Source organism: Glycine max, chromosome 14 (genome assembly GCF_000004515.6).
Source record: "Glycine max cultivar Williams 82 chromosome 14, Glycine_max_v4.0, whole genome shotgun sequence".
Lineage (NCBI taxonomy): Eukaryota > Viridiplantae > Streptophyta > Magnoliopsida > Fabales > Fabaceae > Glycine > Glycine max.
In genome coordinates, this window is record NC_038250.2 from 28,178,589 (window position 1) to 28,194,668 (window position 16,080).

A 16,080-nucleotide genomic window follows, 5' to 3' on the forward strand; every position below is an offset into this window, starting at 1 on the left:
AATTTTCTACCAGTTTTCCTTCTCTGGGATCTTTTTGGGCTTCTCCATATTTTTTTAGCACCAAGTTACCTTTTAGGAAGCTTCTTGGTTTGACTCTGCTATTGTATCTTTTTTTTGCTCTTTTCTTCTATAACTTGGCTCTCATATGGACTTCTTTAATGGTCTCTTTAACCAGATCCAAAGCTTCCTTCAACATCTCATTGATTTCTTCTTCTAAGAAGTGCACAATTTGAAGGGATGATTCTCCCACTTCCACTAGTATCATTGCATATGATTTGTATGAAAGACGAAAAAAGGGTTTCTCCTGTAGTTGATCATGGGGAGAAATGGTAGGCCCATAAGATGGTAGGTAATTCCTCAGCCCAGTTACCCTTAGCCCTTCTGACTCACTTCTTTAACTCTCTGAGTATGACTTTATTGGTTGCCTTAGTCTGCCCATTACTTTGTGGGTGATCTACGGAAGTTGCTCTATGTTTGATCCCTAGGCTCTCGAGGAATTTTTCAACTCCTTTTTCCACAAATTGTGTTCCGTTATCCGAGATCAAAGTGTTGGGGATTCCAAATCAGCATACAATGTTCCTCTAAACAAACTTCCGAACATTGGCTATTGAGATGATGGCGATGTGCTCAGTCTCTATCCACTTGGTGAACTGATCAATGCCCACTAGGAGATATTTCACTTGTCTCTTTGATAAGGGGAAAGGTCTGAGTATGTCTACTCCTCAAATGGCAAAGGGCCATGGTGCTACTATATTGTGTAGCTCTTCGACAAGCAAGTGAGAGATGTTGCCAAATTTCTAGCATTCTTCACATTTCTTCACATATTCTGTGCAATATTTTCTCATTGTTTACTAGTAGTATCCGACTCTCAGAACTCGGGTTGTCATCAATTGAGACTTTGAGTGCATTCCACATATTCCTCTATGCATCTCTTCTATCACATATTCAGATTGGTCTCTGGTTAGACATTTTAATAGGGGTGTCGTAAACCTTCTTTTGTATAGGTCTCCGCCCTCTATTACATAATACATGGCTTTCCTTTTGAGCTTTTCTGTTGCCGTTGGATTTTTCGGGAATGAGCCCTTCTCCAGAAAGTCCCAAATCTCAATCATCCATTCTCGGTAGGCGAGAGTACACTAGCCATTATGTCTAGGCTTGGTTCTGAGATGGTTTCATGAATGATCGTCCTATGCTATCCATTATTCTTCATACTACCAAGCTTTTATAGTAAGTCAACTCACGCATTGTTTTCTCGGGCAATATGTTGAATCTCGAATTTAACAAAGGCACATTTGAGTTGAGTAGCCAAGTGGTAGAATCTTGTCATATGTGGGTCTTTGGTATGGTATTCTTCATTCAATTGACCAGTGACGAGTTTGGAGTAGCTCCAATACTTTCAATATTTAGCCCCTATTTCCTTAGCCAATCTTAGTCCTGCTAATAGAGCTTCATACTTAGCTTGGTTGTTTGTTGCTTCAAATTCAAACCTTATAGATTGCTCTATGATGACTTCATCTAGGCTTTCTAGAATGACTCCAACCCCACTCCCTTTTTCGTTAGACGAACCATCTACATACAACCTCCACTACTCGAATTCTAGCTTTGTGTTGGTTGATAGTTCAGCTACGAAGTTAGCTAGGCACTACACCATCATGGGGACCCCTTGGCTCATACTTGGTTCCAAACTCTGACAACTCGACCGACCAGGCTATCATTCGACCGACAAGTTTTGGTTTCTTTAAGATTGTTCAAATAGGGTGGTTAGCTCAAACCATGATCTGATGGCCTTGAAAGTACGATCTTAAACTTCTAGCAGTTGTGACTAAAGCTAACGTTAACTTCTTGATTATTTGATACCTTGTTTCTTCATTTTTTAAGATTCACCTGGTGTAATAGATAGGGTTTTGACTCTTCCCTTCCTCTACCACAATCACCAAATTTATAGCATGTTCAAATATTGTTAGGTATAGATCAGATCTTTACCCGGTTGAGGTTTACTCACGATGGGCAACGAAGCAAGGAACTCTTTGAGTTTCTGGAAGTGGGCTTCACATTCTTCATTACATTTTGTTCCCTCCTGCTTTTTTAATAGTTTGAAGAATGCTTTAGCCATGTCTGTCACTCTCGGCAAAAATTTGGATAGTGTTGTTAGTCGGCCAATGAGTCTTTGACCTTTTCAATGTGTTTAGACTTTTTATTGCTATGATAGTTACAAATTTTTCCGGGTTAGATTCAATTCCCCTGTGAGTCAGCATAAAGCCCAAGAATTTCTTGCCTTTTACTTTGAATATGCATTTTTTCGGGATTTAGCCTCATGTTGTGTTTTCTTGTCTCGACCAAAATTTCTACCAGGTCATCTGGATGGGAAATGGAGCTTCTTCTTTTGACCTTCATGTTATCCACATAGACCTCCAAGTTTCTCCCTAACAGATTGGTAAATATCTTGTCCATCAGCCTTTGGTACATGGCTCCAACATTCTTGAGTCCGAATGGCATAATCGAATAATAGTAGTTACTTGTGTCGGTCATGAACGCAATTTTCTCCTCGTCTTGCTTAAACATGTGGATTTGGTTGTATCTGACATATGCATCCAAAAAACTTAAGATGGGGAACAAAGATGCTCAAAAGTGGATACAAATCCTTGGGGCACGCCTTATTCAAATCTGTGTAATCAATGCATATTCTCCACTTCCAATTGGACTTCTTTATCATTACTACATTGGCTAGTCATGTGGTATATTGCACTTCTCTAATGAACCCTATGCTTAGAAGCTTTCTTGCCTATTCATCCATAACTTTTCCTCTTTTATGGCTGATCTTTCTTTTCCTTTGCACAATAGGTCTAGCTTTTAGACAAATTTCCAGCTTGTGGTAGTGAAATTTAGGATTGATTATGGGCATATTTGATGCAGACCATGCAAATAAGTTTGCATTTGCTTCTAGTACTTAGGTAATAGTTTCTGGCACCTTTGAGGTCATCTGACATCCAAGTTTGGTGCACTGCGATGTTTCTCTGCCAAGTTGAAAAGGCTTGACTTCTTCTATCGACTTTGCCCTTTGTTATGCTTCTCCCGAATCAAGGTCAATATCCCTCAGGTGCATGCCACCAGTTGTGCCTTAGGCTCAGCTCCCTTCTTCCCTTTGCTGACTCTGAGACTTCCGACATATCACTCTCTTATTATCATCTGGTTGGCTCGAATGACAATAATCCTTTCGTTCTCACTTGGAAACTTCATAGTGATGTGGGGTGTTGAGATGATAGCTTCTAGCTCATTGAACAAAGGACGCCCTGTGAGTGCATTATACGATGTGCATGGATTGACTAAGAGGTATTTGATCATGATAGATTTTGATCCTTTCTTATCCCTAAAAGTAGTCAGTAGGTGGGCATATCCTATAGTGTTGGTTGTCTCTCCCACAAAACCAATAATCTACTCCGGGAATGGCTCTATTTGGCTTTCATGTATGCCTAACTGTTGGAATACCGACCAATAGAGGACGTCTGTAAAGCTTCCATTGGTCGAGTAAGACTTTACATACTAGGAAGTTAGCTACCTCTATTTTGACAACCATGAGATCATTGTGGCATCGATCGATATCTCTAAAGTCCTCATCTATTAAAATGATGGGTGACATGCTTTTAGTGGGCTTCCTCTCCATTTCTATGAGTTGATTGTTTTGAGGTTGCATACGTACTACTTGCGTGTAGAGTTTAAATTTTCCCCTCCTGCGAATCCTTCAGCTATTGTATTAATCACACCTTGTAGTTGGCTTTTGGATGAAGTGTTCCCTTCACGTGTTTCATTGGTTTCTCGGGGCTTGCCACGTTCTCGGCTTCTTTCTAGCTCCCATTAATGGTTACGTGAACGGTTTTTATCTTTGAAAAACTTCTGAAGATGCCCTTTTTGGATAAGCCTTTCCATTTTATCCTTTAGTGTATTGCATTCTTCAATGTTATGCCCTGCCACTTGATGATAATGATAGTATTTGGATTTGTCTGCTCCTGGGGGAGGTTGATTTATAGTCGACAAGTGGATAGTTCTATGCCATAGGCCTCTTCTAGCACTCGGCTTTGACTTTCCATTAGTGGAGTATAATTAAGTTATCTAGACTGAGGTGGTGGCTTATCACTTCTAGATCTTCTCCAATCTCGTCCATTGTCGGTTTTCTCCTTTCTCTCCACTTGCTTCCTTGAGGATTCTTCGCACATTTATTCCCAAAATGCAGTCATTTCTTCCATATGTATGAAGCCGACAACCCTTTCCCTTAATTCGTCCATTGTTGTAGGAGGTTTTTTGCATAAGCTGTTTGAGAAAGGTCCTGACTTTAGGCCTATGATCATTGATGTCAGAGCTACTTCCAAGCTCAAGCCCCTAATCCAAATTGAGATTGAGGAGAACCTTTCCATGAAATTATGAAGAGGCCTGCTTTCTTCCTGCTGAATATTTGCAAGAGCTATTGCAATAAGGTGATATGGTCTACTTGTTGCATATTGTGCTCTAAATCGCTTGATGAGTGTCCCAAAAGAATCTATCAAGTTTTTTGGTAGGCAAGTATACCAATAGAGTGTTGCCCCTTTCAATGTGGTAAGAAACACTCAACACATTAAAGCATCCTCATTGGTGAACAAATTCATCTGTGTTACGAATGCATCTACATGCTCATCCGGGTCTAAGAGTCCATTGTAACAGTCTTTGTTCAATGTCTTCCATTCGAGCGACAATTGTACTTTCATGATTCCATCAATGAAAGGGTGCAGTCGTGTTTATTGTTTTGTAGACTGGTTGTGTGACCCATGACATTCATTCTCTCCACGTCTTGTGGCATCTTCGGTTTCACCTTCGTGGTTCTGATGCACAACAGCTGTGGAGATTGAGAGCGTCTGATGATCATGTTGAAGCCTTTGATATTGCTCCCTCAAGGCAGTGCTTTCCTTCCAGAGGTTCTCCATCTCTTGAGTGTTCTTTTGTTTGAGTGTGTCCATCTCCCTTTGTAGGGTGACGATCAAAGCCTAATCGTTAGGCACTTGGCGCGAGAGGTCCACCATGGTTGTGAGACTCCCGTTTCCGAGGGTCCTCATGATAGTCGTTTCGAGTATGGCAAATGCCTACCCCTATGGTGGTTTTCCTTGCTGGGTTACTAGTGTCTTGTTGTCGTTTGTGGTCATTGATGGTGGTCAAAGGAGAAGTTTTCCCTTGCTCCACGATTGGAGCCAAATGTTCTTACCAAGTTTGGAAGAACCTTCTCATGGCGGTGATCCTTTGTGAGCTCCTCCATGAACAAGGGTAGGGATATCTACAAAAACACTCCAACACTCAGGTTATAAGTGTAAAGATAAATAGGTATATAGGTATATGGGTTAGAATGAGAATAGTATAGCTAAACTGTAATCATTTTTTTATAGAAGGGGAATTGGGTGTGTAGATCTCAATTCCCCTTTGTAATAAAAAGAAAGATATGATTTTTATTTTACCTTTCCTTAAATAATAGATATTTCCTTGATTTAGAGACCATTTGTTATCTTTTGATTGACAAATAGAGTTTCTCTCTTTATTTAAAATTATTAATCTTTGTTTCTAAGTTATTAACTTGATGAAATACCAAGTACAATACCTTGTCAAATCCAAATAATAAATTACCTGGATCAAGTAAGGGCTTATCGAGTCCAAATTGGACTTGTTTTTATTGCTTTGTTTAATATTATCAACAAAATATGAGAATATGTACATATGAATCTAAAAATACTTAAACATATAATGGGAACATTGATTCTTTTCTATTGCTTTTTGCTTACTTTCTGTCAAAGTGGAATATAATATATGAAGAATGAAGGGTGATAAAAAGTGTTGAAGGAATTTTCTTAGCATGAGATCATTGACGATCGAGTCCGTAAACACCTTCCAATATCACAACCACAATGGTGTGGTCCAACACATGCGAAGTGTGTGGCTGGTAACAGATCTTCTCGTAATTTTGTTTCCAAGTGTGTTGAGTGTACGTATCCTATGTTCATTTTTTTTTTGGGAAAAATGTAAATTATATTAAACCCAAAATGATACAACAATAAACGAGACATACCCCGTAGCTAGAGAAAATCAAAAGTCTCCCTAATACAAGAAGGCCTATATCAAGATGCTAAAACAAATGCAACAGGTGCGCTTGTCTATATATAAGAAACTTAATCTTGCTAATAACCTCTATTATAGAAAATTGATAATCTTCAAAAATCAGCTTGTTCCTAGACAGCCAGATGCAGTAGACTGTAATTGCTATAGCCAGACAACGTAATTTTCCTTGAACACCTGATGCGGATCTGCCCCTAATTAAAGAGTCAGTAATGCGCTGTAAAGAAGTGAAACGCCTGCAGAAAAGACCCAAATCACGAATGTGAGCCCAAACTTGGAGAGATTTCCTGCAAGAAAAGATCAAATGAGCATTTGACTCAGACTCATTTGAACATAAAGGGCAGAGGGAACCCTTGTTCAAAAAAGCAACTTTGTCAAGAGTAAGCAGCCAGTTCCTTTTAGCAAGCCACATAATGAAAGACATCTTAGGGGGGATTGCTGGGTTCTATATAACAGAACACCAACTAACAGTAGGCTTGACACCTCTAATGTATTCATAGACTTTGCCAACAAGCAATTGTTCATTGGTGCTCCAAGATTGAATTCTCTTTTTGGCCTCTTCCGTACTTAGCTCTTTGGAGATAATAAAGTCCCTTATTTGAATGATTTTCTTTATAAAAACTGAATCTGATGAAGAAGTATTGTAATTCTACACATCGCTCCCTCTGAAATAGTAATGGTGAACCCATCGAACCCATAGAGAATCTTTCTTACAATGAAAGTCCCACAGGATAAGGGAAAGAAGCACAAGGTTCCGGTCCTTGAGATTAAAAAGGCCTAAACCCCCTTCTTTTTTCAGAGAACAAACTACTGACCAAGCAACCAAGGGCTTGTTTTTGCCAATATCCGCTTTGCCCCACAGAAAATTACAGCACGAAGCGTTGATCCGGTCTAGAACAGATTGCAGCAAAGGAAAAATCCCCATCCAGAAATTCACAGTTCCTTGAATAACTGCTCTGATCAACTCTAACTTACCTACATAAGATAAAAACTTCTTGCTCCATTCCTGAATCAGACCAGTAATCTTGGAAAGTAAGGAAGCATAATGATATACAATTCATTTTTCTTTTTTATATATAGATCAAAAGTATTATTTTGTAGGATACAATCTTAATTGAACTAATGTAAAATTTCCTTCTAAATATTTATCGTTATTACTTTGAACTTGAAATTACCAATTAAACTTTCACACATGCTATGATACATATCCTATCTTCCAATTTCGAAATACTATACCAAATTCCCACTTCTCTCATCTTATCAACCAGCACTCACCCACCACATGCCCACCATTTAATAATTAGCACTACCATGCAAGTTATAATGTTATTTATTTTCACAAACGTTGCTATATATTATTCCATTCATGGCACCAAAACAAAATAATATTCTTCCATTCAATATAATAACTTGGCTTAAATATATATGTTTTTTTTCATAACTATAATATATATAGTTGATTTTAATTTTATCGTCGAAGCTTTATTTTATTTTATTATCAGAATATTTTTTATTTTAATTTTAGTATTTGTTGTTGGTCAAGATCTATTAAATAATGACTTGACACTTTATTAACCTATCACATTATCACTTAATTAACGATGTAACATTCTATTAATATGTCGTATTATCAATACTTTAGAAAAGTTTGAATAGGTTTCATAAATAAAAATGTTTTGATTAGTTTATGTTTCTTTCTGCGATAGTAAGGAAAGGTCTAAAACAATATTTTTTAAATGAGCCAATAAAAATATTGTTTCAAGGTTCAATGATTCAATCATAATTGAAAAATGATTGAACCGGATTTATACTTTTATATTATATAACATTTCAAGTAATAAAATAATATAGAATTATAAAAAAATAGGATCTAAAAATTATAAATTAATATAAATGACTAAATTATATGTTTCGTAAGATAAAAATTAATAATAGTAAAAAAATCTCTTTCATAAAATAATAGTTGATACTTATGTGAAATATTTAAGAATATATTTTTATTTATCTTAAAAGTATTTTAGATTAAATGATTTTTTAAAAAAACTAAAAAAAATACTAAAAAAGAGTAATTCAATAGCAATTCTCTACACCGGTTGAACACCAATTTTGCCCAATTTTAAACTAATTTGACTGATTTTCACCGATTTAAAAATATTCCGATTTTTAGAGTAGCTAGACCGGTCACTTGAAAAAATATTCAGTTTAATTGGTTGAACCGACTGATGTGATCCGATTTTAACAATCATGATGAGGAGATTCCTCAAAATATTGTTAGTTATTAATGATTTAATTTTTATATATTATTAATTAATTAGAAAAAATTATATACATTTTTAAAAATAATTATTATAAAATTAATGTTATCATATATGTCAATCTATTATAAATAACAGTGTAGCAGTTATTATATTATTAACGCACTTAAATTTGCTGTGTAAAAAATGTTTAAATTAATTTTTTATTAATACTCTCCTTTATTAAAAAACAAAAACAAAACATAAATTTCATTCAAACCACAAACACAAATTTCTTCCCTTACTCTTCTTCCAATTAATAATATAAGTGTTTCTTTTATCCGTTAATTAAGAGTTTAAGCATGTATAATCAATATAATTTTTTTTAATAATTATACCTAATTAAATGCATCTACACAATTTTTAAATATTATACAAATGGCTAAAATTTGATTTTAATTTTTATATATTATTATTATAAAAACATTATATTGTGAACTACTCAAAAACAAAGAGAACTATTATAAAAATTAATAAATTTATTATATATAATATTTTTTTTTTAAACTACATATATCTTTCACCTTAAGCATTCTTGTTCGAATCATACAACAATAATATAAATGATAAAACTCTCCCTCTAAATATTTAATATAATTACATATTAATATTTTAATTTAATTTTTCATATAATTAAAACAATTTCATACTAGATGATATTCACATATTCATAATCTATATATAATAATGTGTGACTAAACGATTTAAAATTTCTTATAATATACAAACTTTTATTCAAAATTTAACATACATGTTAATTTATAATTAACTAATAATATAATATAAAATAATTTTATAACACTATTATCAATCATTTATAAGAAACAAGTGGTAATATATTTTATATCAGGACTTGTTTCTTATAAGTAAGATTAAAGGTAATATTTTTTTTTGTAAAAATTTAGAAAAAAAGGATAACACTCCAATCTAAAATAAGAAAAACCTTGAACTCAAAGAATATTTATTGGAATACTTAGAGTTTAATACTTTTATAATATAAGGCCAACGTATTTTTTATTTATGATTTATCTATAATATAAGGCCACGTATTTCCATGTAGGCAACCCAATCCACCCAAAACCAAATCAAAAAGTTTAAAAAGAAAAAGAGAAGAAACATTGATAGACACAAAAAAGTTCACGACAACACAAAACTGAAAGCACTCTCGCCAAACAAAAAGACCAAATCCGAAGTTGGGGAACTCGTTTCACAACTGAAACTCCAACGACCACCACTTCAATTCATCGTTATACCCAACACACTCTCTTTCTCACTCTTTTTTTTTTTTTCTATTTCAATCCCTCTCACTCCTCACCCCACCCCATCCCACACCATGAGCCCCTACATTTTCGGAGTCGTCGTCCCACTCCTCGTCACTCTCCTGGTCCGCAACAACAATTCCAAGAAACCGAAACGCGGCGTTTCGGTCGATGTGGGAGGCGAACCCGGTCTAGCAATACGGAACCGCCGGTTCGAGTCGCCGGTCCAGAGCGCGTGGGAGGGGGTCGCCACGCTGGCGGAGCTCTTCGAAGAAGCGTGCAAGACGCACGCGCAGAGGCTTTTGGTTGACACGCGTGGGGTACTGCTGAGGGAAGTGGAGACCGGTCACGACGGCAGGTCGTTTGAGAAGCTGCACTTGGGGGACTACGGGTGGCTATCGTACGACAGAGTGTTCGATGTCGTTTCGGGGTTTGCGTCGGGGCTGACTTACATCGGGCATGTGAGGGAAGAACGCGCTGCGATCTTCGCCGACACGCGCCAAGAGTGGTTCATGGCGCTCCAGGTTTTGCTCCTTACTTGTTTTTTTTTTTTCCGTAAATGTTAGTTGATCCCTCCCCCTTTCATCTTTATTAATTAATGATTTTTCAACCATTAAATCAATTCTATATTTTCTTTTCCTTGATACTTCCTTGTGAAGGCTATGGAATTTACAGAAATTATTTCGTGAAAAAAATAGTGTTTAATATAATCAAATTTTACTTAATTTTCCTTTTTGAACATGAACATTCTAGCATTGAACTTGAACACCACGATGATTAATTAAAATGTGTACCCGACATTTATATTAAAGTATGTTTAACACCCTAGACCCTATTCCACTCGCAAACCTTGCTTTGCCTGGTTTTAAGGACAATTTTGTATTTTTCAAACGACTTTTTACATTATTTTTAATTTCTATCCAACAAAATGTTGGTAAAAATCTAATTTTTAAATATGTCTACAACCCGATTGTGAACTTTGATGTGAAGTTAGAGTCAAGCCAAGGTCGAATTGATTGTGGTTGTTAACACTTCAATTCTCCCCACTTAAGATGCCTACTATCACCAATCATAAGCAGGTCAAAATGGTGGAAATTTATTCTATAAAAGAGTCGTCACCAATCTTTTACTATTGAGTAGGAAATTTGATTGAAAAATCTCAATTAAGAAATATAAAAGTGCTTACTAATGTCATATTGATTTGAGTGTTATTGGGTTTGGACTTTGAATCCCTTAAATGATATCTCGGGTCTGAATTTTAAAAATGATGAAAATGTGATTAAAATGAGAGATCTGATTAACTTATAAAAATGATGCACATATAGGATGGTGAGTAAATAAAAATTAAGAAAAAGTGTTCTTTTAAAATTTAGTAAGATTTGGGAGTTGATTGTGCATTCTAACGATAGAAACTACACCTTCGTACACTCATTTAAAGATATAAAACTTCGTACCCCATTATTCAGAGGCTCTTCGCTATGCGAAGGTATGGGGGAGGGATGTTGTACGCAGCCTTACCCTTGCATATGCAAAGAGGCTGTTTCCGGATTCGAACCCATGACCAACAAGTCACCAAGGCACAACTTTACCGCTGCACCAGGGCTCGCCCTCAAATCCGACCTGCCGGATTCGAACCAGCGACCTAAGGATTGGCTGCAGACACAAACCAACTACAGTCCTCCACTCTACCAACTGAGCTAAGGTCATACACTCATTTAAAGATGGTTACTCAAAATTAATTAATTGAGTAAATTATTGATAACTCTTAAAAATACTTATTTGATACAATTTTTTAGATAAAAATATTTATTACATCTAGTCTAATTGGAGGGAGAAGTGATTTCACTTTTTCCATACTTTTGCTTCTTCAAGGTTGTTTCATGCGAAATGTGACAGCTGTGACTATATATGCATCATTGGGAGAGGAAGCTTTATGTTACTCATTGAAAGAGGTTTTTGTTACTCCTCTTAGTCTCTTATTTTTCACACATCTCTCTGTTTGGAATGTCTTGCTAATTTGCTATATCTCCCTCAATTTAATTATGCTCTCTACACAATGATAATAACCTAGTTGATTTTAGCCTTGGATAGATATAAATTTGCCACATTTGTTTGTATACATGATGTATCACTTTCAGTGCTCTTAAATAATGTCCATGACCCTGCCATGTGGGAATGGTGTGACGGATTTTTTGCCAATCACCATAGGCAATTCGTGAAGGGAGCGTAGAGTTCCAAACCAAAAGATAAGGTGCATTTAATGCATAGTGAGAATTGAATTTTTACCACCAAGGTTTAGGTAGTTTAAATGCAAAGTGAAAGATTGTACTTTACTAGATGAAAACTATTTGAATGGATGCATTGAAAGTTGTTTTGTTTCAACTTCCAAAAAATCTTATTTATTATAGTTGTTGACAATCTTCACTATAAATAGAGAAGAGAATTAGTGGAGAAGATACACATGAAGAAAGAGTGTGTGAGAAGAGAGATTGTGAAACAAAGTCACTTTGTGGAGAGAAAAATGTCATTGTGTGAGTGTTATCATCTCTTGTAACTATTGAGTGGGGTACTTGGGTTTGTAGAATGATACATAATTTAGGGTGAGTTACAATCTTGTAATCATTTTTATGATAATAAAATATTTTTGAGACGGTTCCGTGGAAGTAAGTAAGAGGCGCTGAACCACACTAAATTCTTGTGTTCATTATTATTTTTCTTATGGTATAATCTTTGTTGTGTTCTCACGATCCTTTGTGGCGTGTGGATAATTTTGTTTGTGGCAGCGTTGATTACCCAACAGTGGTATCAGAGCTATGGCTCTGAGAACACAAAGGTTCGAGATATCGTTGTTTGATGGAAAAATAAATTTTATGATTTGACAGAGTACTATTCAAGACCTTTTGGTGCAACAAGGTCTTGATCAGGCGTTAGGAGATGAAAGACCGACTTCTATAAATGAAATTGAGTGGACTAAGATCCAAAGGAGGGCTGTGAGCACAATTCGGTTAGCCCTTGCTCCTATGATAAAACACGTGTTGAAGGAGACAAACCCGAAGGTCTTGTGGGAGAAGCTTGGAAATATCTATGCATTAAAGTCGCTAACCAATTGCCTTTGTTTGAAGATGAAGTTGTATCAACTCAAAGTGCAGATGGGAGGAGATCTTCTTGATCAAATCAACAAGTTTAACTAGATTACCATTTATCTTGCATGACAATTATGCAGAAACAAGAGAGAAGATGAGAGACAGAGAGAGAGAGAGTGAGAGAGAGAGACAGGGAGAGAGACACCGAGAGAGAGAGAGAGTGGATCACTGTGAGGAACTGAAAGGTAAGGAGAGAGAGAGCGGGGGGGCATACGGCGGCAGGTCCCAAACAACACTATGGCGGAGTGTGGCCTGGACAGCAACACGACTACAAGCACGCAAACTGGCGTGACAGAGCCGACATCACATCGTTTTACTTCACTCGATTCTCCGAGAACGTAACGGAGAAGGACCTATGGGGTTATTTTAAACAGCTGGGGGACGTGAGGGAGATATTCATCCCTAAACAGAGAAATAAAGAAGGCAGAAGATATGGGTTTGTGCGATACAAAGGAGTTTCAAATGCGAGTTACCTGGAAAGACAGCTAGATAATATCATTGTGGGGGGACTGAAATTGCATGTGAACATCCCAAAGTATGGGAGAGGAAAGGAGAAGCCAGATCAAAACATAGCTATGCACGGGTGGCGGAAGGAAGGTGGAAACCAAAGGGGCAGGATGGAAGCAGGTCCAAACATGAGGAGGTCGTACGCAGAGGTTGTAATCTCAAATACAGTCAACCTGGGACGACTACGAAGCACCCCTTCTTTCTCGGGGGAACACGGGGGCTCTCATTCGACGGTCACAATCGAGATTTCGGAGGAATCGAGGAGAAAATACACAGACACATGGGTAGGCCGATTGAAAAGACAACAAGTTTTCGAACGAGTTGAAGACGAACTTTCATGGATTCTAGGAACAGAGGTATCGCCCAAATACCTCGGAGATGACATGGTCCTCTTGATCGGACTTTCAGACACAAAAGCACAGGAGATGATGAGGGAAGAAGCAAATCATGGCACATCAACATTCTACGCCATGGAGAAAAGGAACTCGAATATTAAGCCAGGCAATAGATTGATATGGGTGCAGTGTTGGGGTGTCCCCTTAGTTGCCTGGAACATCGACAATCTACGCAAAATCGTGGCTGCAGTGGGTGATTTGGTTGAGGTTGATGACAATTTTGAAGACATGCAGCGGCTTGACAGAGCACGGGCCTTGATTAGAACACCACGGAGACTGATACTAGAGCACACGGTAACTGCTCACATTGACGGCGACATCCATAAAATTTTCATTGCCGAGGAGAGCGGGGGTGCAGCAATGACCGGCATGCAACATCGTCGGGATGCTTGGGGTTCCTCTGAAGAAATTTTTTCTGAAGGAGATTCAGGCACCTCACAGTCGAGGCTGAGCGACATCCCTTCGCACTCTCTCGCCGCAGAATTACACGACGATCCCGTCTGCCGGCAAGAAAGGGCAATAACCGCAGGTCAAAAGGAGACCGTTGACTCAATGGGTAATATCCAGAGCAGCAGCGCATGCAGACCTAACGTCGTACTGCACCACCTACGAGCCGAGAATGGAATGAAGACTCACCTTGAAGATAGCCACCTGACACAAGCAGGAGCTGGATACGATGAAGGAGGAAGTCAACATGCAAGAGCAGCAGATACGATTACACTAAAAGGGAAAGCTATCTCAGGCACGTTATTGGCCAGCACAGACGAGAGCCAAGAATGGGGGGCAGATGTGGTTCACGAAAGAAAAGAGGGAGAAAGTACTAATAATCCCAACAACGGGCCATTGCAGGACATTTTAAATAAGTCACGTGATGTTAACGTGACCTTATTTGGGCCTAACTCAAACTTGGGCCCTCACAGACCTTCGACTCCCGAGAACCAGCTAGAAGACCAACAAAATCAACCTGAAAGTGTTATACAAGTTTACTCAAGGAAAAAAGGAGGTACAAAGAGATGGGCCCAGGGTAGATGTAGAGATCCATGTCATGAGGAGTGCAAAGATGGGGATGGGCAGTCACAAACAGCATTGGGCAAGGAAGGAAAAAATACCAGTGTGAACAATCTTAGCGGCGGAAACAGTATGATGGACCCAAATGTTTTCGAGACACAACCCCAAGATGGGGGAGCATTGCAAATTGGGGATGAAGATATAGCAAGCCTGCATGCAGAAGCAAAAGCTCAATGGGACATGGCGAATCAATTGGGGATGTCTTGCGGGACTGACCCAACAAAAATCATTGATAAAATTGCAGAAATGGAGGTTAGAGATAGGAAGGAAGCTGAAACGTTGGGAAAGAGGAACAATTCATCATGAATATTCTGTCCTATAATATCCGTGGCCTAGGAAGGGGGGTTAAATGGTCTGCAGTCAGAAAGCTAGTCAAATATCACCATGTGGATATGCTGTGTTTACAGGAGACCAAGAAGGAAGCGGTTGACAGAACCACGTGTCAGGCACTGTGGGGGGAATCTGATTTATGTTGGGAATCACAGCCCGCATCAAATTCAGCAGGTGGGTTGTTATGTATTTGGAATGATCAGACCTTTCGGGTAAAAAGGAAAATAACTGGCAGGGGCTTTATTTTCATGGAGGGCATTTGGATCCAAGACATGCAGAGAATATTCTTAGTGAATGTATACTCCCCCTGTGATGCTCCTAGTAGGCGCATCCTGTGGGAAGACATTAAACAACTTAAAAGTCAGAACTCAGATGGAAACTGGTGCATAATGGGCGATTTTAACAGCATTAGAGATCCTGCGGAGAGAGTAAGTGTCACTCAAAGGGAGGCAGATAACAATTCCATTTCAGAGTTTAACTCTTGGTTAGAGGAGCTAGAAGTGGAAGAAGCGCAATGTGTGGGGAGAAGATTCACTTGGTATCGATCAAATGGAACTGTAAAGAGTAAGCCGGACAGATTTTTTATTTCAGATGCTTGGATGTCCTTATGGCCTGGTAGCACCTATTTTATCTTGGACAGAAATTTTTCGGACCACTGCCCTATTTTGCTTAAATCTACAAACGTAGACTGGGGACCCAAACCATTCAGGGTCTTCGACTGTTGGCTGAAAGAGAAGGCTTTTACAGACCTAGTTCAAGGGACTTGGAAGAATATAGTGGTAAGGGGGTGGGGGTGATACTCTCTGAAAGAAAAGATTAAGAGTCTTAAGGTGAGAATGAAGCAATGGAATAAACAACAATTTGGTGATACTGCCAAGAAGGTTCAGCAGCTGGAGTCTGCACTTAACAAGATAGAGATCAGCAGCAATGACAGGCAGTTAACCCCATCTGAACTGGC

General features: G+C 38.0%; 3 protein-coding genes and 1 non-coding gene across 5 annotated transcripts; 3 read left to right on the forward strand and 1 right to left on the reverse strand.

The window, feature by feature from the left end:
* Nucleotides 1–9,515: 9,515 nt before the first annotated feature.
* On the forward strand, nucleotides 9,516–15,957 carry LOC102669113 (uncharacterized). 2 transcript variants are annotated; one of them, XM_041009382.1, is made up of 3 exons: nucleotides 9,516–10,203; nucleotides 11,552–11,631; nucleotides 12,562–15,957. In XM_041009382.1, the coding sequence occupies exon 3, from the start codon at nucleotides 13,398–13,400 to the stop codon at nucleotides 15,096–15,098; it is 1,701 nt and encodes a 566-aa protein (XP_040865316.1). In that variant the 5' UTR covers nucleotides 9,516–10,203; nucleotides 11,552–11,631; nucleotides 12,562–13,397; the 3' UTR covers nucleotides 15,099–15,957. The 2 variants fall into 2 exon arrangements, with proteins under 2 accessions (XP_040865316.1, XP_006596203.1); XM_006596140.4 differs by lacking the exon at nucleotides 9,516–10,203 and having other exon boundaries at nucleotides 11,393–11,631.
* On the forward strand, nucleotides 9,754–12,870 carry LOC106794284 (long chain acyl-CoA synthetase 9, chloroplastic). The gene is made up of 2 exons (XM_014766798.1): nucleotides 9,754–10,203; nucleotides 12,562–12,870. The coding sequence occupies exons 1-2, from the start codon at nucleotides 9,754–9,756 to the stop codon at nucleotides 12,868–12,870; spliced, it is 759 nt and encodes a 252-aa protein (XP_014622284.1).
* On the reverse strand, nucleotides 11,294–11,386 carry TRNAY-GUA (transfer RNA tyrosine (anticodon GUA)). The gene is made up of 2 exons: nucleotides 11,350–11,386; nucleotides 11,294–11,329 (listed from the first exon to the last, which is right to left on the reverse strand). It is a non-coding gene; the product is annotated as a tRNA-Tyr (tRNA).
* On the forward strand, nucleotides 15,185–15,919 carry LOC106795878 (uncharacterized). The gene has a single exon (XM_014766799.1). The coding sequence runs from the start codon at nucleotides 15,185–15,187 to the stop codon at nucleotides 15,917–15,919; it is 735 nt and encodes a 244-aa protein (XP_014622285.1).
* Nucleotides 15,958–16,080: the final 123 nt, after the last annotated feature.

Bases quoted from the DNA above. Each gene is read 5' to 3' on its own strand.
- LOC106794284 (XM_014766798.1), top strand. From the start codon at position 9,754: ATGAGCCCCTACATTTTCGGAGTCGTCGTCCCACTCCTCGTCACTCTC. The intron at 10,204-12,561 runs GTTTTGCTCCTT...ATGATTTGACAG, and splicing joins AGTGGTTCATGGCGCTCCAG to AGTACTATTCAAGACCTTTT.
- LOC102669113 (XM_041009382.1), top strand. From the start codon at position 13,398: ATGCACGGGTGGCGGAAGGAAGGTGGAAACCAAAGGGGCAGGATGGAA.
- LOC106795878 (XM_014766799.1), top strand. From the start codon at position 15,185: ATGCTGTGTTTACAGGAGACCAAGAAGGAAGCGGTTGACAGAACCACG.